A 22,660-nucleotide genomic window follows, 5' to 3' on the forward strand; every position below is an offset into this window, starting at 1 on the left:
GCTTTGGCTTCCTGAGCCTGTTTCCCCAGCCTCATTTCCCCACCTAGATGGGAGGGGTCTGGCATTAAATCACCCTAAGCATAATTAGATTGAAAATAATTTCGGTGAGTGGTTGGTGCCTCTCCCCAGGGCACTGGATTTTGTTGTTTTCTCCATTTTTCTTCCCAAGCTGCTCTAAGCTTTTTTCGGAAGTGAATCTTGCCATGATCCCTCTGCATTTCTGCTGTTGCTGGAACGAAATGTTGGGTCTCTGAATGGAGTTTCCTGCATAATGAAATGCAGGATTGCAAATACATCATGTGGCAGCAGCTGCCTGCAGTGTGATGAGCTTTGCCTGTCTTGGGTACTGTGGGTTAGTAAAGTGTGGGGTCAGGGCTTGTGTATAACTTGTAAATCAACAGTTAATTCCTTTTCTAAGCCTTGCGTGCTTATCTCTGCAGACTGGAGAGTTACATCTCCCACATCTGCAAGCCTAAACTAGTTTTTTAGTCATAGTGCAACATACTCCATGAAAAAGGATGCTACTGGGGGGATGCACTTGTCTGGATTTAACATGCGGCTTTGACATTTTTTTGTACAAAGATGTCCCTTCCATAATCTAGAGGACTTGATTTGAAACCATTGTAAAGTTTAGAGAAACTAGGAGTCAGTAGGCTCAGCCTTTTCAGAAGGGAAAACCCCTTGAAGGTTATTTGTCTTCAATGTGTCATCAGGAATGTTGTTGCGTCCTGCGTAAAGCAGGAAAATGGCAGTGATTTGGCTTTTCAGGGAATAAAAGGGTTCAGGTAGCCCCCTGGAAATAAGTTGCCTCTTTTTACGCCCTTGAGTCCCCCGCGTTTTATTTTACTTGCGAGGAATATGTATTACTTATAACAAAGTAATAACTCAGACACTTCCTGACAATGGATGCAATCGTTTTGATTCTCTGTATTAACTATTCCTTTATTTGCTAGCACTGGAGAGAGAACCACTTAGTTTTGTTGGGAGCTGACTGGGGTTAAAAGCAGCATGTATTTTCCCTTGCCTGCAGAACCTGAACTTCACCGGCTTCCGCAAGATCCTGAAGAAACATGACAAGAACCTGGAGACGGCCCGGGGGGCGGAGTGGAGGGTGGCCGAGGTGGAGGTGGCACCTTTCTACACCTGCAAGAAGATCAACCAGCTCATCTCCGAAACGGAGGTAAAGCTGCTGCTCAGGGCACTGCTCCTCTGGTAACTGGAAAACCACGGGGTTTTGTTCACTGCTGGTTTCTGGAAGTGTTCAAGGTTGGACGGGGCTCTGAGCAGCCAGGTCTAGTGGAAGGTGTCCCTGCCCATGGCAGAACTGGATGATCTCTAAGGTCCTTTCCAACCCAAACCATTCTGTGATTCTATAATTTCTATAATGTTTTGCCCTCTGTATAGCTTGTATTCACCACCAAGATAACTGGTAATTGATTTTGAAGTGCCACAGATTTCAGGCACTCCTTACATAAATTTGGATATGTTCTGTTCAGTTAGTAAGTCTTCCCTTTAAAAAGTTAGTGCAGTGTTAGCTTCTGTTGTGTAGAAACTTGGTGCAGCAGAGTGAGCTTTTCATGTCTTTGGTACCCTGTATTAAAGGAGTACAGGACCAGGGCTCACATGTAACATGGAAACCAACCATTATTTGTTGTTTTAGTGCATTACCACGTACTCATCATTCAAATGAACTTCAGTGGTGTGTGTCTTTATCTTCTTAGGAAGTGGTGACCAATGAGTTGGAAGATGGAGACAGACAGAAGGCAATGAAACGTTTGCGTGTTCCACCCTTAGGAGCAGCTCAGGTGAGAGATCGGGCTGTGGAGCAGAGCTGCTTCTCCAACTTGTCAAGGTGCCAAATGAGATTCAACATCTCAACAAAGTAGTGAAAGTAATTGATGTGAGCGTGCTCATGCGCCCAGTGAGGGTGGCATGGTCACATAATCTGCTTTAGCTCCGGAAGATTTGGAAATAGGTTACTATTCCTAATGCATGCAGACAAGGTAATGAAGGGATGAGAAACAGTGAAAGGAAATTTGTGCTAATAATAACATATGCTTAGTGTTTGTGTGGTCAGGAATATTTTTCAAAGGGCATTGAGATGCCCAAGCTCCGTTTCTACACACAAGAATATTATATGGTATTTTCAGTTTAAAAAAACCTCATTTCAAGAGCAACGGGGCAATCAGGGATCAGGGCACTGTATTTCTGATTTTAAACTTACTCTGCAAACTAATCTGAGTTTGCTGATAACCTGTTTACCCCACGTTAATTCTGCCACTGCTTTGTTCACAGCCTGTACCAGCCTGGACTACATTCAGGGTTGGATTGTTCTGTGGGTTGTTCATTGCACTGAACGTCACCGTCATACTTTCAGGTGGGTATCCTGCCATACCTTGGTTTGGATGTATTCTTATCACTCAGTGAGGGCCTGGACCTGAAGTGGGCAGTTCAGGATGTTCTGGGTTAAATCAGAGCTGGATCACACTGGTGTGAATTATTTAGTTCTGCTCAATAGTGGGTTGTGGCTTATCTCATGTTATATGTGTGGATTTTGAACACATTATGTGTGCGAACACATTATGTGTGTTCTCCTTATTCTTTGAGGGATATTCTGAGGGTGCAATATCTGTGTGTAAAGACAGATTTCTATTCCCTGCTGTGAACACATGGCCCTCACCCACCTTGAGACAGATGCTTGTAGAACTTTAATTTTGCATGGCACTGACTCCCTGCAGAGAACAAGACCAGACACAGAACCATGTGAGCACTTGGGACATTTTCATCTGGAAATTCCTAGGATTTCAATGCCTCGTGCCTGTTAATGGAATTAATTGTATTTTTCTTGTTGGCAGATGCAGGCAAGATTGTTTAAAAGCTACAATAAATTGTTGCATATCTCAGGTCTGGGCTTTATTCTGCTCTGTGCCTTCTGAGTTTGGCCTCTGATTAGAGTAGGAGCCACGTTAGTACTGTAGATCCAGACACAGTGCTTAATCACAAGCGGCTTTACTAATTGTGTGTGTGATTTCTGTAGTGTTGTAACTTGCTTAAGCAGTACAAAGGAAAAGGCTTAACAAATCAACTTACGAGCTCTTGCATTAGGGAAAGCCCATGTCTGTGTTTTTGACTTAAAAGAATTTTTAATCGGATGTTTCTGTAATTGGATCCAGCCATCTCTTGGGATAAAATGCCTCTGTTTGAGGAGCTGTTTGCAGTGCTTCCCATTTGGTCTTCCAATGGTAGAGGCAGAAAGTTGACCCATCTACATGAAGGGGCTGTTTAATGTGTAGAAGCTGTTCTTTATTCATCGTTTCTGTTACTTAAATGTTTGATCTCTGTGTGAGATGCAAATATGATTGAACCCAGTTGTGTTTGCTTTCTCTCTCGGTGTTAAGAATGAAAAGGTGCCACAGTTGTGAGAAGGAAATCATAAAAATGATTATATCTGTAAAGCAGGTGTTACTAACCTAGTGTGGATAATAGGTGTGTTGTATCAGCAGGCATGATCTGTTAGCTCTGCATTACTACAGATACGGGGCAAAACCTGGATTCTGACTGCAAAGTGTTTGCTTTTAATTGGCTAACACTTTGTTAACCTCTCAGCCACTTTGGCCAAATTATTTTTATGATTTGATCAGCTAAGGTAGGATTTTAGTGTTCTATGTGTAGATTCTGTGAAACAGCATCAGAACACGGCTTCTATTAGTGACCCAGTGCTGTATTGCCTGGTTTGAAAACTCAAGCTGCAGTATTTTACAGTGATGAATTCATAACTTGGGGTCTGTTAAAAGCTGCAAATGCTGCAGGTGGATCCCAGGAGGGAGTCACCCTAAAGAGCACAAATTTTGAGGCCTCACTGTTTCTGTATGGGCTTTCCTAGGTGCCAGACTAGTGTGTTACTGAGGTTCATGGAAATGAGCATTTGTTTTATTAACCAGAAACCTGTAAGGTTTCATGCAAACTCTCAAGTCCTTGCTGCAGCAGTGCCCTGCTCTTGTTAGAGAATTAGGCTGTGGTGCTGTTGAACTTGTCACCAGGGATATTTTCCTCTCTGAGCACCTTGTGCAGAGCCTGTGCTGGCTGAAGGGATGAGCTGGTTGAGTGTCACATCCCTGCCAACTGTAGGAGGTGACTTCACTTGTGTTGAATTTAAGTGGAAAGAGTATAGGAATGGACAATCTCTTTGCCTTGGGTCTACAGTGCAGAGCCCTGGGCTGGGTCACCACAGTTGGAGACCTTGGACACCTTTGGGCACTTCCCTGCAAGTGGGGTCCTTGAGGGTCTCCAGTCAAACTGCTCAGCTGTTGGGAAGAAAAGGGTTCAGTTTGGAAAAGTGAAAAGGAATCAAATTGAGCCTTTACTCTCTGGAAACTGAACTAAACAATGTCTTAGTATCACAGGAGAGAATATACAGAACTACTCTAAACTTCTCCATGTTGGTCTCTCAGCAGCTTGTACTCCTCAGTGTCTGCTTTCTCTCCAGCTCCAGCTGCTGTTCCACACTGCAGTTATGGTCCTCAACCACCCTGGGAGGCCAGAAATAAGATTAGTGGGCATTAGCTATGGAAGTCATATGCTGTAGTGTCATACACCTGTTCACCTCAGGATAAACCTTTGTCTGGGTGTTCTGTCTGGAATAGCACACAGCATGTCTATCCTGTTCTGTCTGGTCACTTCTTAATCAGGATTTTTCGGGCACCTCAGTCCTCTTTGGAGTTTTGACCAGATGGCCCACTCTGGTCTTTTCCAACCTTACCCATTCTATGATTCTGTGATCTCCCTTGGTTTCCAGATTCAGATTTGGAAAGCTGCTTTTACAGTTCTGCATTTAAGACTCACTTCTTTCAACGTCTTTGGGGGCATGTCATTTCTGTCCAAAATTTGATTCTGTTTTGTCTGAATCCAATAGTCTCTATAAGTTTCAAATTCAAAGCAACAGTTCTTGAGTCTTTGTTCCTTTCACAATTTTTTCTCCATAATTTATGTAGTATAAAGTATCAGTGCTGAACACGTGAAATTCCTTACGGATGTGCTGTCTCTGAAAAACAGTTTGTAGAACTCGGGGCTGTAATTTAGACAGCCAGGTTTGTGGGGAAAAAATTCTCAGCCTCAATTCTGTAAAAGTGCATGTTCTTCTTTTTGGTCCTCTTAAAAAAACACATGGCTGAGAAACTCTCACTGAAACAAAGACTGAGGATTCGAATAACTGTATTTTAGTTGTGCTTTTCTCATAAAACCTGTATCAGGCAACTTGGGGACAGTACTTTGCAAAGAGGCTTGTGCTGGAGAAAGTTACTGCTGTATAAGGCAGTTTGTTGTTTGAAACGAAGCAAATTCGCTTCCAAACCCCTGAAGACTGAACAAAGGAAGCAACAGGCTTTCCAGCAGTGCTGCCTTAGGCTGGGATTGCTGTTTGGGTGCGGCTGGGTGTTGTATGGCTGGCTATGAATATGTATTGCGTTGCAGTTGTATTGAGTTGGGTGATTAGGCACAGATTAGCATTGTTTTAAATGCTGTAAATGGTGCTTCTTGGTTTTGTGGGGAGCTGAAGTGTTTTGTGTATCTGTCTGTTGGGATTTCATCTCTATTAAACCAGAATATTTAAGTGCATATAGTCAGATTTACGCTGGTGCTGTCGCTTGTGCCTGTAGCGTGAGGCAGGGATGCTGCTAATGACTGGATTACACCAGCTGGAGAGGGAACTTTCCCCAGGATACTCCTAAATTCTCTGACAGGCTGGGCAAAAAGTCCTCCACTTGCTGGAATGTGCAGTTTTGTACAGTGTACCCTGTTTTCTCTCATCTGAGAACCAGTACAAAGCCATGGAGCACAATGTGACCTGACTTCTGCTATCCCCTAAGGTCCTTCCTTTTTTTGTGCTTTGCCAGGTGTGGCTTTTATAGATGGACCAAATGTGTGGCCACTGGTGAGAATCTATCGAGGTGGCTTTCTCCTGATAGAATTCCTCTTTCTCCTGGGTATCAACACGTATGGCTGGAGACAGGCTGGAGTCAATCATGTCCTCATCTTCGAACTCAATCCCCGCAGCAACTTGTCCCATCAACATCTCTTTGAGGTAAACAGAGGGATCGTAGGAGTGGCTGAGCTGTGCAGCATATCAGGAGGATAAACCCTGCGCCGTTTCCTGGCAAGGAGCTCTAATACAATTAGAAGAGGAAGTTGCTGAAGTCTGATTAGATTACAGGATTGAGCACTGCTCTCCCTTTTCTTATAATGAGACTTCATTGTGGGTTTCAGAACTGTGTTTTCATAAGGTATCTGTGTGTTTGTTTTTTTTTTTCCCCTGTAGATTGCTGGTTTCCTGGGCGTTTTGTGGTGCCTGAGCCTGCTGGCATGTATATATGGTAAATTCACCTACATCCCTATGCAGGTGAATCCACTCATCTTGTACGGCTTCATGTTGCTTTTTCTCATCAACCCTACCAAAACCTTATATTACAAGTCCCGATTCTGGCTACTCAAACTTTTGGTAAGTCTCTAAACCTTCTTTAAATAAATATTTTTTTAAAAAATTGCTGTGGCTGAGCAGTAACTGTGAAGTATATACAAGTGTCACTAATCTTCAGTGAAGAAGGATGCTGGGATGCTTATACCACTGTGTTTTTATAGAGCAGACCTGGTCAGGTATTGACTACAAATAGTTTTTGAGGATGAATTTACAGAAGCATCTTCTGCTTTCTGTACCTTGTGTTAATCTTCCTATAGACGGCTGTATACAGACTTCTGCACATTTAAAGACATTCTTTACTTGTTTGTTCCCTAATGCAGTGAAACAGTTTGATTAGGGCTCCAGTGCTCTAAGGCAAGGCTGCATGGGTGCTCCTCAGCCCCAGCTGGCAGAGAGGGTTCACTGATGGAGAGGGAACCTCAAGGCTACTGCTTGTAAAATTATGTTCATGGGTGGGGTTTTTTTCAGCAAATCTGCTTGTGGTGTTAAACTCTTTATTTTAGACCCAGGTCTTATTTTCCAGGTAAGATAAGTCTGGTAAATTGAGTGTAAATACATGTGCTGCTTCAGTGTTCCAGTTACAAGTGGGAGCTCTGAAAGAACAGTTTTCAAACTTGTTGGATGACTCATCAGTTTCTTCTCAAATGGCAGTTTCAGATGTTCATCCCCACCCTGTACGTCGTTTTGAATTGATTTTAATCAAGTTGGTTCCCCTGATACCTTATTCTTGCTGGAGCTCCTCTGAGAGCTTTGGGCGGAAGAGGGTTTGGCTGGCTGGTGTTCTTCATAGAATTGTTTTAATGCCAGTTAAAACAATTAACTTCATCTGGAACACGACAAAGATGAAATGTAGGATTGTGCTTTGAGGCTGTGCGTGCAGGTACACACGCAGTGAATTAACCTCTGTTATTTGATTTGCTGGCTTACTACTGTTTTAGCTTTTCCTTTTTTGCCTTCCAGCATTCAGCCATCCCTCACGGATGTACCTTTAGTCCCAAGCCTCATTAGTCTGACTGCTGTCCCCTGGTGTGAGGGGAAGCACTGGAAGTGCTTTAACCACATGAGTAATATCTGTGCTAATTTACCTTAATACCTTACCAGGGTGAGATTCTCAGTGTTCACAGAGCTGTGTAGGCAGTTTGCAGCACCTGCTCTGTCCCAGCGATCTCCAGACAATGAAACAGTCTGTGATAGAGATGTAGAATCATACAATGGCCTGGGTTGGAAGGGACCTTAAAGATCATCTTGTTTCAACCCCCCTGCCATGGGCAGGGACACCTTCCACTAGACCAAGTTGCTCTAAGCCCTGTCCAACCTGGTCTTAAGCAGCTGCAGGGATGGAGCATCCACAAACCCTTCTGGGCAACCTGTGCCAGGGCCTCCCCACCCTCACAGGGAAGAATTTCTTCCTAATAGCTAATCTAAAACCTACTCTATTTCCATTTGAAGCCATTCTCCCTTGCTCTTTCAGTTCATATCATTTTAACTGGCGTCTCAGATTGATACAGATATATCTGTAAATAGATTCTCTCAGAATCATAGAATATCTCGAGTTGGAAGGGAACCTGTAAGGTTCATTGAGTACCTTTGAGCGTGCAGAGGCCAATTCATCCCAAGGTCTCCTGGGGGGAAAGAAAGCTTCATCAAAATGCAAGATCACCTTAATGGTGGGAAATGACACAGTACTTCTGTGTGTTATGTGGAAGGAGGAAGGGGGGGAAAAAGAGGCCAGACAAAGCACATAAAGAACAGCTCTTATTGTATGTACTTGGCTGCTGGGTGTATTTTATTTCTCCACCCAGTTGCCAGCAGCTCTCTGGGTGAAAGGAGGTTTAAATAGTCCAAGTGTTAGAACTGTGCTGCTCACGCACATTTTCATTTAGTGAGCATTTTTCTTCACATGCTTCATATGTTTCATTTCCAACCAAAATGAAGTCTATATCAGGTGTGGCAGAGCATTACTGGCACCTTCAATTTTTCTAGAACCGAGTCAGGGACATATTTAAGTGTGTTGTAGCATTTTCTGGTGGATATAGGAGGCTTGCTGTGATCAACATCACAGCCTGCTGTTGCTCCCAAGTGGGATCTCTTATGTTAATCCCTGAGGGATGGCGAGTTACTTTGGAATTGGTCCTCTGAGTGAAAAAAGTTGTTTAGCCAATAGTGAGTCTAATTCCCATCCCAGGCTCTGCATGCTTAGGTGAGTGCTCTTTGTCTCTTTGCTGCTGGGTGAGAAGCCCATGAGTGCACTTGTGTGGGCTGAGGAGAGCAGCTCACCAGGAGGAATCGGATCCGAGCACAGGGAATGGCACAGTGTCCACATGCCCACGCTCTCTGCAGGGAGCTGAATGGTGACACAAGTGCAGGGAGCCTCTCTGAGAGAGGTGAAAATCTAGGAAGTGTTCAGCTCCAGCTCAAATATCTGCCATCTCAGCACTGATTAAAAGTGCAGTGATCAGCACTGGGAAGTCTGTGCTCAGGTTGTGGAATTGTTGATATAGAATTGCAGCTGATTGTTGAAACTGAGGTTCAACTCTGTTCCGGTATTTTATAATGTGATTCTTCTCTGGAGGATGTTGCAGAGGTTTCTGAGCTGGGAAGTGTGGAGGTGCCTGTGGTACCTGCACTGCCAGCACCCTCTGGAAGTCGGGCTGCAGCTCCAACTGTGCCTGGACAGCAGCCAGAACCACAGTGCCTGGTACATGGCATTAGGATGGTTCAAATGGCAGCTCAGAAGGATAGTTAACCCAAAATGCCAATGCCAGATATGTCATGGATGTATCTGTTGACTCCTGCTCTGCCATAACCTTTAGGTGGAAAGCTTCTACTCTCTTAAAAGTTTTATGCTGTTTTCTGGCAGTGCTGAAGTGCCTCTCCCTAAATTAAATAGCAACTAGGATTTTATTATTTCTTCTCTTTTTTTTTTTTTTCCCCTCCCCCAGGGAGATCTGTCTGTAAAGCTGTTTTCACATTTTCTTTTTTTTAGCTAGTCTTTGTTCATGGATAAAAAAAAGGGTCTATGATGAAGCAGATAAAGAGAGTATCAGGGAGTGATGGGAAAAGGGAAGAAGGGCCTTTTGCAAAGGAAGGCTGGTGAGGTCTGTGACCTCTGCAGAAGCTGTTCTGCAGCTGGGCACCTCTGAAGACAGTCCTCCCTGTTTGAGCCTTGGGAATAGGTGCTGTCCAACACGAGCACTGTGCTTTCTGGGTCAAGATCCATATCTGCTTTATGCCACTACCTCTTAGTCCCCTATTTGACTTTGAAATATAGGAGCAGAGCCTTAAATTTGCATTACAGGCTGATGGGAACGTGTCAGTCCTTTCCTGGGTTTCTAGGGCTGTGCACCCTTTAGATTAATAAGGCGAGCAACATAAAAGATCAGTGTTAGCCTGTGCTTTCATTAATTTAAAGGTTCATAAATCTTGGAATGACCGGATGGTGCTGGTGCCGTCTCTGTGAGAAATTGGCCATTAGTAACTATAACTAACCGGGTAGGGAGAGTTGTAATCAAAGGTAATGGAGCATGAAAACTGTCTGGTTTGGAAGGAGCAAAACTGCTGTTAAGGCTTAGAGGGAAAGTGGCCCGGTATTGAGGGGGAGTCCAACTGCCAGTTAATAGGTTTTCCTCTGCCCTTTCTTTAACTCTTTCCCTGCTGGAGGCATTGGCAGATCCAGTAACAATCCTCACTTACAACTTCTAACACGAAAGAACAACTGGTGAGTTTACTAAACCGAGACATGATCAGACTAGTGGCCGTGCTGAGAGTCTAAATCCAGCTGTGACAGACATTAAGTGTGAGGGAGAAGGTAAGTGTGGAAGATGTCAATAGACATGGTGTAAGTGCCTGAAAAAAGGAGCTGGTCAAAATAAGGAGTGACAGGAGAAGTGGAGCCGTATAGAGCTCTTACATGGAGACTGGGAGTTTCTGGGAAAGAGCTCAGTTGGAGGAGACTGGGCTGTTCTGCCAGTAAAAAACAAAAGGGTGGGGGACACAGAATATCTGCATACAGGAGGATGAAAGCGGGAATGTTCTTTGTGCTAAAAGTGAGGAGGTAGTTATCCTTTTTTGTCAGCTGAAGCAAAAGGTCAGCAATAAATCTTCAAGCATTTGTTATTTCCATATTTGTTCAGTGCTGTGATGTCCTGCCACTACATTTAGATGCCTTTGACACAACCATGAATTATTCCTGCTTTGTTTTTTTCCTGACAGTTTCGAGTGTTCACTGCTCCCTTCCACAAGGTGGGCTTCGCAGATTTCTGGCTGGCTGATCAGCTCAACAGCCTGGTTGTGATTCTCATGGATTTGGAATACATGATCTGCTTCTACAGCTTTGAGGTTCAGTGGGAGGACAATGCTGGACTTCTGGCAGATACAGGTAGAGTAATGCTGATGGCCCATGTGAACACGGTCAAAATGACCTGAAAAACACTGAGGAAGGCAACTTCATAATTATCTGTTTTGAAGAGGGCTACAAATGATATAGGAAATTAAATTAATAGGCGTTTCTTGTAAACACGGCATTAGAGACATTCTCCCCTTTCTTACTTCCATCCAGAGAAATGGAATTTCACATGAGTGTTCATTTCCTAATCCAGTCATTTGGCCCGACGTGTGTATTCATCAAAGAATTTAGACACAGCACTACTGATTGGAAAGAGAAATCCATTTTCCTGGCATTGTTGTTTTATTTCATTGTAGGTTAACCATATATTTACCTTTAGCCTGTTCCTGTTGCTCAGTGTGAAAAGAAGTTGCCTGAGCCTGTTAACCACAATTTTCTCTGCTGTAGCCTTACAGGCTCCATCGCACTTCCCTGAAGCAAGAGAGGATGGAAAAATCTCTTTAGTGCCACCCCTTATCCAATTTGAGTTGATGTTGTGATGTCAGTGTTGTCCATGCTCTGCCTTCCCTTCTTTCTAGCCAGAAGGGCCACAGAGCTGGAATATGAATTTTGACTTGGCTTTCCCAGTGGCAAAACACTACCTGTCTTCTTGGGGATTGGGCTGTTGTCTTTCCATTTTCAGCAGTGACTGCTGGCAAATTGTGTTGTCTGATGGTTTTGACACTTGCTGAAAATTTGCTGTGTGCTTCAATAAGCATCAGTGTTCACTTTGTTCTTCCAATCTGTCTCATCTTTCCCTTCCCTATAAGGCAGCGTTGCAGTAGCTAAATATTTACTTATTAAAAATAAAAATGAAATACATGAAGTGACTGAATGCCTAGCAGTTTGTCCTCTTCCAATCCAAGCAGTGGAGTGATGGCTCAGTGCTTTGAGATAAATATCAACTAATAACTTGTCTCCATTTGTGTGAATAAGAAACAAATGATTGCTAGTTGGGGCAGTGTTTGGTTTATGTGCTGAGTGAGACAGCAGAAGAATATGGACTCCTTGGGGGGTTCCAGGCAGAGCTGGGAGTTTCCTGGTCATTTCCTTAACCAAAAAAAAGACTTTCAAACATCACAGGGGTGACAAAATGACATGGTGTGTAGTTGCTTCCCATCCCTGTTTTTGAGGCCAGACCTGGGTTTGCTTTTTAAAAAGCAAAGCAAAAAAACGCCAAACTCAATCCCATCCTGAAATATGTTTTTTCCTATTACAGTGTACAAGGAAAATGGGTCAAGGACATCTTGGGCAAAGTAGCCTTTTAGAGCTGTCCTGCAGAGATTCTAAGTGCTCTCCCATTTATGCACAAAAATCCAGTGTCGAAGGCCTTTTATAATTCCATCCTTAATTTAATTATTCACAGTACTGCCAACAGCACGAAACACGTTTAAAAATAGATTATTCCTAAAATTCTTGCATGTTAGTTATAATTAGCAGCAGTGAGAGAGTTAGGTGATGATCTGTCTGGATGTGTTATTGATGTCATGTCACCTGAATACCTCAGAGACAGAGCTCCAGGATACTTTCTGGGGATGGGCTTCTTGCTGTTTGGGGGGTGTGTGTGCCCGAGTACAAAGCGTTGACGGAGAATTGCTGTCGCATCAAGGGATATTGCAGAAAGGAAGAAAACAGTAGTTCTTAAACTTTTTATTAACTTTTTGTTTTTAAGAGTTTTAATTATTTTTATTTTTTTTCTTGCAGATAATCAGATTTGTAACAGCTACTCCTACGGAGTGAGAGCAGTCGTCCAGTGCATCCCTGCTTGGTTGCGATTCATCCAGTGCCTGCGCCGTTACCGTGATAACAAACGGGCCTTTCATCTGGTTAACGCTGGAAAATATTCCACCACCTTCTTCGTGGTGACATTTGCAGCCCTCTACAGCACTCACAAAGGTATCAGGGATGTTTGAAAGTCCTTCGCAACTCGTGGGATTTGCTTTTTTACCTGAGAGAAGCTCAGAATCTGACTTTTTTTTTGTGTGTGTTTTTGCACCTGTGAAGAGTGGAGAGGCAGAGACCTGCCTTGCTTGTAAAGAGTGTTTTAAGATCTTATTCTAGGTGTTTTTCACATCCCTGGTCTGCTTAGGATTGCGCTTATGGAGCGTGGGAGAGAATTTTCAGGTTTCTCTCTCCGTAAAGGGGAAAACTGAAATACCTGTCAGGTTTTGCTGTGAAGGGAGGTGAACGGGAGGGAGATGTATGAGGAAAGGGATAACACAGGAAATACTTCTCCCTTAGTATTCATGAACAGCTAACCTGGATCATCTAAATAATCGATCCATCCATTCCTAAATGTGGAGGCATGTGCACAGTGCCAGGAAAATGCTCTCCCTGGATTTTCCTGTGTGACTCTGTCCATGTTTTTTCTGCAGCTGGTAAGGAGTTGTTTCCAATCCATTTAACTGCAGATTGAGCTCTGATCCCTGAAGTTCCTCATCTCCCTGGAAACGACAATTACTCGACTCTCTTCTTGTTCTGAAGGAAAAAGCTTTTAGTTTCTGCACTTCAGGCAGTCGCCCTGCCTTTCATTGTTCTGAAGTCCTAAAAGCTGTATTCTTTCACTTGAGATTATATGCCTTCTGTATCTCCAGAAATTAGCAACCACACACAGTCGTGAGCAATTACCTCCCCTGGAATATTTATTGTGGTGAGGCAGGGAGAAGTGTTCAAGGCATAATTCTAGTTAACATGCTGGTTTTTTAGAGGGGTGGCAGGGTTATGAGAAACCTTCCCATGGCCAAGAAGTGTCTGTTTTGATGTAGCTGGGCCTGAAGTCACACCGATGATGCTTGTCAGGCCTTGCATTTTAATGGCAGAGAAGTGCAGTGGCTCAGGCTGGCTGAAGGCTGGGAGTTGGGTATCCTGGGGTACATGGAAAGCTGGTGTGGGAGCATCTTCTGTGCATCTCCTCGCCGCTGCCATGTCCCTGGAGCTTGTTCCTGCTTTAACTTGTTTGCTCACTGACATTCTGCAGCCCTGCAGTCCAGTTAGTCACCACTGCCAAACCCTGGGATGAGACATGTACAGATTGCCTGGCTGTGTAGTCACTGCTTGTATCTTTTATATACAGTGCAGCTTTGGGGAGGCTGACTAATGCTTCTCCTTCCCGGGGGCACACTCTGGCAGAGCCTTCAGTGGGAACGTTGGGGTAGGTTTGGAACCAAGAGGAAAACCAGCATCTGTCAAAATATCCTGTTGAAGAATTTTACCTCTTTCTACTGCCCTCAAGGTTTGCATCTGTGCCAGTGCTGCTGTTCTGGTTGCTGCCATACACAACTGGTGTCCCCTCTCCCAGCCTGGCAGGGAGTGGGCTGTAATGAGGTGTTTACGAGCCAGGCATGGGACTTGTTCCAATTGCTGTGAGATGTCCATGACTCCCAGCCTTTGTCTGTCCAGTTTGTTAGTGGGAGTCAATAGCATGTAGTTGCTGGGATCATACAAAAAAAATTTGGAAGCTTTGTGGCCTTTGGAAATTGCATGTTAGCACTGATTTATAAATGCTACTGTGCCTGGGCTTTCAGAGGGCTGCCTAAAGACCTTGCCACGTCCTCTCTGCCCTGCCATAAATGCACCTTCTAATATGCTGTACCTGCTAAGAATCCATTTTTATCTATGTGCTTTACATAGATTCCCAGTTCTTCTTGAACTTGGAATCAGATGGTCTGTCATCAAGTTGTTATGATGCTACTGTTGAAAATAGATTTGCTGCTCGCCCACACCTTCTCTGTGTCTGCCCAAAGACAGCAAACACCCATCTCTTACCTACAAAACATCTGCTGGGGGGAGCTATGTGCTGTTAAGAAAGCACTGCCCAAAACAAGTGTGACAAACTGGTAAAGATTCTTGCTCCTTAGACCTGCTCTAAAGAGCAGTATGTAATGAACCTGTTCATTGCTGTGGTATCAAGAGTTTTATTTTGAAACAGTCTTCCGTGCCTGTGCTTGCAAGCCTATGACTTATACCTCTGGCATGACAGCTTTTGGCTGCCAGGACAAGAGGGTAATCAGTGGCCTTTCCTTGGGAGGTCAGGTAATGTACACCAGTGCCTGTTCTCCACTTGGGAGGCCTGGGGACCTCACAGCCCTCTGAGAAGTCTCATCTTCCCCCCTTCATTTGAACACTGGATAATTTGTAGCTGGTCTGTAGCTTGTGCCTGCCAGCGGTGAGAAGATGGACTGTGTGGCTGGGAGGGTTTGTTGGCATGGAAAGCCACCTAATTCATACAGACTGCACTGACAACATGCTTGTGCTGTGTTTTCCTGTGCTTGCTGCTGGAAAACAACTTGAGCTAAACAAATGTACAAATGCCACTTTATTACGTTTAAGTGATGTTTATGCAGCTTCTAATCACACGTGGTACTCCCTTCTCCAAACCTCCTGTGGAGAAGGATCCCCCCCAGTAACACCATGTACTGTGGGCTCTTGACAAGTATCTGTTTCCCCAGAATATCCCTGTTTAATAATTCATGTTGCTCAGGCAGTGCATAATTCCAATTCTTTCTTCCCTCAGAGAAGCCCTTTCTTTACTTTTCTTCCCTTGGATTTAGATGCAGGATGCAATTTTCTCTTCTAATTGCAGCTGGGATGTCAGACCGCTAAGATACCAAAGCAAATTCCGTTAGGTTTTCCCTCTCAAAAATTGCAATCCTGTTGTCCTGGCTAGTTTTACAGGGGTAACTCCAAGCTATCATTTTGATATTCAGATATCACTGGGATTAGGGAAGTGGAAGTTGCTACCCCAGAACATAAGCCTGGAGCAGGCAGGGGTTGCGTAGACAAGTGCTGATTCCACCACGGCTCACAAACACAACCACGTTTCAGGGACAACAGCAACAACACAAGGACAACTGTTGCTGAGCTCCCAAAGGAAGAATTCTCAGTATTTTTATACCACCCAAAGGAATGGGAAGCACAGGCCGTGCTCTGTAAATATAGTCCTGCGGGGTATGTTTGCTCAGGCAAATGAGGCATAGCTGTAACTCTAAGCTACCTGGCAACTGGGGGACCCAGTCCCTGGCCACTCCAGAAGCCTCTGTCTGTCCCCACCTCTTTCCCACCCTTTCTTTGCACTAAGGAGTTCAGTGCTGGCATTAAGTTCCCTGGCAGAGCTGAGTATCTTTCCCCAGAGCCAGCCAACAGGGTATTATATTGCCTTACTTAATGTCTACAGAAACCTACGTGGTGCTGGGGGAAACAAATGATGAAGCCCAAGCCTGCAGCAGAATATTTACCCCGAGTGCAGTGTTGTTTTGACGCACAACTACTTTTTGTGGTGTTTCACTCTGCCAAAAGCAGATGTGCTTTGTGTGACAAATGCACCAGTAAAGCAACTCCCACTGGAGTCCAGCTTATCACAGCATTCATAGAGTCATAGAGTGTTATGGGTTGGAGGGGACCTTAAAAATCATCTTGTTCCAACCTCCTGCCATGAGCAGGGACACCTTCCACTAGACCAGGTTGTTCAGAGCCCCATCCAACCTGGCCTTGAACACTTCCAGGGATGGGGCAGCCACAGCTTCTCTGGGCAACCTGTACCAGGGCCTCCCCACCCTCATAGGGAATAATTTCTTTCCAATATCCCATCTAACCCTGCCCTCTGTCAGTGGGAAACCATTCACCCTTTTCCTATCACTCTAGGCCCTTGTCCATAGTCCCTCTCCAGCTCTCTTGGAACCCCTTTAGGCACTGGAAGGGACTCTGAGGTCTCCCTGGAGCCTTCTCCTCTCCAGGCTGAACAATCCCTATTCTCCCAGCCTGTCTCCATAGCAGAGGTGCTCCAGCCCTTGCAGCATCTTAGTGGCCTCGTCTGGACTTGCTCCAACAGATCTATGTCCTTCTTATATCTTGAGGGCCCCAGAGATGGAAATCAATAGGGATCCCTCTTGTATAAAGTGTACTTGCATTAAATAAGGCACACTGACACACCTGGAATAACAAGCCTTATTTTCACTGCTCACTGGGACCTGGCTCAGGCTGTGTAAGACAGGATTGTTTTGTTTAGGTGGCAGCTCTTCTGAGAAACAGTGCAACTAGAGTTGTGTTGTACTACTTCTAGGAGTGCTGGTCATTTCTTAAACTGTAGGCATGTTTTTATGCTCCAGCTTTACTCTTTGTAAAATGAGACACATCATGTTTTTTCTTTCTCTTACCTTGATGGCTTTTGCTCCCGTGATGTCATTGGAAATACCTGGCTCACATAAAATATAGATTTGACTTCTATACTTGAAGAACTGGGCTTCTTGAGTGCTTTGTTCTCTTCCATCATCTTCTTGTTTTGTGGGATTTGCTGGTTCAACCTGACCATTTGTTCTTTACCATGGTATTGGGTTAAAATTGGCTGGAAGGTAGAATGGTTTATGGACATTGTCAGTTGGATTTACACAGCTTATTCAATGAAATCCTTGTGATCTGAGCAGTATCCTGCTATTTATTAACCTTCAAATTATTCCAAAGTTAATCTATGTGGCCTGGAAACTTGAGTAAGTGTCTCCTCTTCCATCCTGCTCCCACGCCTTTTCCAGGCACTCCAAATGAGCCTGCTGAACACTAACTGTCATTGGCTTGGGGGTGCCCTGGAGAGCCTTAGGTCGGTCTAAGATAATGGAACTGCCACGCACTTTCTCATTAAACAGCCCAGGAAATTGGCAGTAATTAAAAATACTGAAGTTAACTAAATAGGGCTGTCTCTGAAGAGTTAGTGCTTCTGTCTGTGCTCTCACCATCACTTCAGAAACAGGCTTCTCTGGAGTAATGTCTAATTTGTGTTTTTTAAAGCCAACCTAAGAGAAAATGGTGGAATTCCTTGCCTTACCAAGGAACAGAGACATGAAGTGTCAAGGCAAGAGCCACCCTGTGATTAATGGGCTTTTGCAGGAAGGTGTTGGACCGTCCCTTACTAACAGAGAAGCTTGACCAGGTCTGACCAGAGGAAGAATGGGAAATGTGCTGCTTTTTTGGAAAATGCAGTGGAAGATGTCTAGGTCTGGTAACTGCTCCCACTCCTCATTAATCACGGTGGCTTCAGCCGTTACCAGCGGTGACACCGGCTGGCGTAGCCGATGTCACACTGGGATGCATTGCTGGTTCTCCCACGGTCTGTCCCCATGCAGAACCCTGGGGAAGGCTGTGACTTCAGGGGAAGGCTGGTGGTGCACAGCAGGAACAGGGACAGGCTGGGGTGACATCCAGCTGTGGCACTGGGAGCTGCAGGAGGTACCTGGCTGCACCTCGGCTCTGCTGCTGGAGCTCTGGGTGGTGGCTGTGTCACTCAGCCCTTGTCAATACCCTGTTAGAACCTGCAGGTTGCAACCCCGTGGAGTGAGTTTGCTGGTAGGTGGGACAATAATTCACTGTGATCCTACATGGTTACAGCAGGAGGGAACGAGGTGATGTGAGAACTGGGACAAAAATTGCTTTTATAGGAATCAGACATTGGTGCAACAGTGTAAAGTGCCTCAACTGAGATAATTTCATTTCTAGGGAGTGGGGCAAGGCAAAATAAGTGGACAAGAAGAATTTTTCTTTTTAAAGAAGTACAAAAATTCTAAAAAAAAAAAATCACAAAGGATTGAAGCAAGTAGCATTTGTGAGATCCTGTTCCCTCAGTTCTGTGTCAGTACAAGACCTCCCATCTCTCCCCCTCCTTCTCAGCGCTGAAAGAGCTGTCAGAGTTTGATTTAGGTGTCACGAGAGCCTTATAGAGTGCTTGGATTGACCTCTTCAAGTAAAACAAACTTTGTAATGGGATTAACTGGCTTCTTTCTTAATGCTCCCCCGCTTTCGCACGGCTTCCCTTAGCACAGCACTCTGGCAACTCCGTCAGGATGATTATTTGGAGCCAAAACATGCAACGTCTGTCACATTGCTGTGAGCTAGGATGAATTTTTGTCTGAAACCCTGTCATCCTGTGCCCAGGAGGCCTTCGGTAATGAGTTGTGTTCATTAGCCAGTCTTTCTGATCCTTTCCATCAGAGCAGCAGCGGTGTCATTAGTGAGGAATTGGGAGGCATTGCCGTGGGCAAACATTTCCATCCTGGCCTCTGACCTCCTCCCGGATTTGACGTGGGGCTCTGTGGCACCCTGGTTTCTCTAGGCCAGCTTGTTAGCTCCTCTGGTTGCTTAAACACCCATCCCAATGATGTTACTTTGGGTTGGAGCTGGGAAGAGTGAGGAGCACCCCAGGAAGTCTGCAGCAGGACCACCCTGGCTGGGGCGGAGGTGCTGTGAGCCTGCAGTAAGTGAGCGGGGAAGGAGAGAGGAGACAGCAACCTCTGCTCCATGGGCAGCCTGGGAAGGGGGGTTTAGAGTGATTTCGGGAACTGCCACCACACCCTGCACAAATGAGGCATAAAATCCCGCTGGGAAATCTTGCTGTGCTTTGTAGGTCTGCAGATGTCAAGCAGGACACTGGGGGACACTCCATGGGGGAAAGGTGACCTGGGCACCCCATGGCTGTGTGATCCATGGGTTTGCTTCTTAGGATTGCAGCTGAGATGGGGTTTAATAGCTGGGATTTGGAAAGTGCACTAAGCTTATCACTGTATCACTTATTACACTTTGGTGTTAAAGGTGGCTGGGGAAATGGGAACGCTAATGAATGAGGTGTAAGTAAAAAGAGTGACCTACTGATACTTCATTTCACAGACACTTAAGAGGGGAAGCCTGACCTTTTTTTTTTCATGGAACATTTTAAGAAAAGCAACTGACTGCATTACAAGCGATCTTCCTGTCAGATCTGGACAGGATTTGGAGTTCTGTGGTGTTGCAGAAATGCAGGATATGCAATCCTTCGACAATTTATTTTGTTTTAATGGTTTTTCGGTTGCTATTATATTTTGAAAGAATCTGCTGCTGGACCTCAAAGCACTATAGAGGTTGCAGATGACATTGTGTCCCAATCCCTAAATTGTCCATTGAAGGTCCTGATTACAAAGCTATTTATTTCTGGCTGTGAATCCAAACATCTTATTAGTGAGACTTCTGGCAAATACTTATATTGGAAACCACGTCCTTCTCAAGGTACTGATAAAACATCCCCTACGAACACCTCTCAAATGCTAGACAAGCCTCCAGAAGAAGAATCAGCTCAAATCTCAGCCATGACTGATAATGCTTCCTCCTGTTTGCAATTAAGTCACACTTGTCTGTTTGTGAGGTAAAAGCCATGAGTTTGCTGCCACGCCTTGAAATTAGACACGGTTGTATTGTCCTACAAACCCAGTGCAAACCTGCAGAGGATTTTTGTCCAAACACGATTTGGGGATTTCCCTGCTCTACAAATCAAGAAGAAATGAGATGTTGCCTCCTGACAGTTCTTCACTGTGCTGTGTTTTGCTGCTTTGCTCTAAATTGTGCCTGGAGGCAATCGCAGAGGTTTGCACGATCCAACAGGAAGTTCTTCCTGCGAAACAGGACTTGGCAAAGCCCGTCAGCACAAGGTGGCAAGTCCTCTATGTGGTCCCGTGGATAATTTGCCTTTTTACTGCATTAAGTCCACTGTCATGTCCTGGCTCTGCCATTGATCAGTGTTAAATGGTGGGACACGCTGGCTGGGCAGGAAGGCAGCACTGCTGCTCACCCCTCATTAAGACATCTAATTACTGAGGGAGCTGTAATGCTGTGCTGGGAGCAGTGAGGTGTTAGACAAATGCTTTGGGGTGTCACTCTGATGGCAGGTCTTATGTAGATAAGTCACTTCGGGCTGTCACCTCGCTCCTGTGGTGTGCTGGGATGGAGTTAATGGGCACACATCGTCCCCAGGCCTGCTCAGCGCTCCGGTGTCTTGCCTTGCACACTGTAAGTGTATCTGTTTGTGCTTTGCTTCTGCTTAAATCTGCAGTTGAGGGTGAATTGGGCTTACCTGGACCAAGAGGTTTTCAGCTGGCCGAGCTGCTGTGGCTGGGTCGGTGTTGCCTGATATGTATCAGGGCTTACCTGGCTGTGTTCCCTGATAACCTCCTGCTTCCCACAGCTTTTATCACAGCCTTCCCCATCAGCACAGACCACAGCCAGCCGTGATGGCTGACACACCAGGAATGCTTATCGAGGGCCATTGTGCTCTTATCCAGCCCTTCAATAATACATGGCATTGATTTTTGCTGTGTTGAATACTATATAGTGTTTACATTCTCGGGAATAATTCAGCAGGGTAAACAGATAGTATTCTTTGGAAGTAAAGTCAATATTAAGAGCGTTGGGGATAACATTTGCAGTCTCCCTTTGATAGAAAGCAACCTTTTCTCTTGCCTGTGTTTTGAAGGGGCCATAACTCCTACAGAGCAGTATTACCTCAGAATGCCAGTCAGATACTGTGGCCCCTGGGGCTGGTTTGGGGATCCAAGATATTGTCTATCAGCAGTTTTTGCAGGCAGTAAATTCTGCTGCTGCAAGTGCCTTTGGCTGTTTTCTGGGACTGTGGCCATTCACAGCTTCAGTTCAAAGGTGGAAGCCATCCATTATTTATCTAGTTGACCTTCTGGAGCAATTTGCAGGTGTATCTGTGCAGAGCGTCTGCTGGAATAGCCTTTTATAGGGTAAACTGAGGATGCTAATGGAAATTTTGTGGTGAAGGCTGCAAACAGCTCCTGTGGTTCTCTGCTTCCCATTGGCTTTGTGGCAAGTGGAGACAGCAGGGCACTGTGGACTCAAACAGCCTCTGGCATAACTGAACACCAGTTGCAAGCATGGTAGTGTGAACACTGAGATCAGCCCATCCTCAGGGTTAGAGCTGCACCTGCAGCTTCATGCACTGAGGTTTTGTGCTGGTGGTGTTTTGTCCTGCACGTGCTGCTTTGAATAACTGTAGCTCAGGAAGTTGCTCCGTGGCGAGACCCTTTGGAGCATCAAGTAGGAAGGTCCTTTGTGCCCCTCTTGGGTGGACTGCCAGTGGTGCTGCCAAAAGGTTGCTGCAGTCCATAGGATGTTGAAAACTTGCTCTTTTTTCCTTCTTAGAAAGGTAGAGATCTGCCAGGTGTCCAGAGTGCTTCTCTCATCCTGAGAGTTTCCCTCTCTCGTGGTTTTTGGTGTTTTCTAGCACATCATTAAACAAAGAAAAAACACAGGATGAAACAGTTCCTGCTTAAACAGACCCTGACATCATCATACATATGCAGAGCTCTGTATTGCTTCTGGAAAACTGGCAGGCCAGGAGTTGATGGAGCCTCTGGGCAGAATATGAATGCCTTGATTTTCTCTCCCCTGAGCAGCAGTGAAGAGGGCTGCTAGGACCAGCCAGCAGAGACCGAGCTATAATTGCTTGCCTGGAGCAGTAACATATTTCTGTACACCAGCTGAATACCAATGAGAACAGAAGGAAGGAAGGTATCAAACAGAACTGCAGGCAGGAGGAAAAGAATAAGTGATTAAGGTAAGGGACTTGGAGGCCAGGGCTGAGGACAATAGGCTGGTTCTGATTAGAGCATTTTACCAGGGAGTGATTTGAGGTTTTAATGAATTCTTTTCAGGAGCTGAATGCATTGCAGAGTGGGTTGGTGAGAGAGCAAGGGGCCAGCAGCGTGACAGCAGGTACCACTGAAAAGGCTGGTGCAGAGATAGAAGCAGGGAGAGGGAGCTGAGACCGGGATAACCTAACTGAAAGCATGCACATCCTTTTGAGATTGGCAAGGCTAATGCCATAAAATTTCTCAACTGGGCCTTTTTCTTCCCAGTTCACCTTTCTGTAATTGCATGCAAGAACCTGTGCCACGTGCCCTGGGATGAACCTGCTTGAGGAGGGAGTTTGGACCAGGTGACCCAGTGTGGTCCCTTCCAACCTGACCCATTCCATGATTTAGGTTTAAGCA

The 22,660-nt window shown here is 45.1% G+C and overlaps 1 protein-coding gene across 1 annotated transcript in view; it reads left to right on the forward strand.

Moving 5' to 3' along the window:
• XPR1 (xenotropic and polytropic retrovirus receptor 1) overlaps positions 1-22,660 on the forward strand; it is a 107,309-nt gene that overhangs the window by 78,740 nt on the left and 5,909 nt on the right. Inside the window, exons 5-11 of the mRNA XM_027658433.1 lie at positions 1,031-1,180; positions 1,722-1,805; positions 2,296-2,377; positions 5,892-6,079; positions 6,314-6,493; positions 10,685-10,850; positions 12,561-12,752. Of these exons, the coding sequence (XP_027514234.1) occupies positions 1,031-1,180; positions 1,722-1,805; positions 2,296-2,377; positions 5,892-6,079; positions 6,314-6,493; positions 10,685-10,850; positions 12,561-12,752 (1,042 nt within the window). The remainder of the gene's footprint in view (positions 1-1,030; positions 1,181-1,721; positions 1,806-2,295; positions 2,378-5,891; positions 6,080-6,313; positions 6,494-10,684; positions 10,851-12,560; positions 12,753-22,660) is intronic.

This window comes from Corapipo altera, unplaced genomic scaffold (genome assembly GCF_003945725.1).
Source record: "Corapipo altera isolate COAL_440 unplaced genomic scaffold, ASM394572v1 79, whole genome shotgun sequence".
Taxonomy (NCBI): Eukaryota; Metazoa; Chordata; class Aves; order Passeriformes; family Pipridae; genus Corapipo; species Corapipo altera.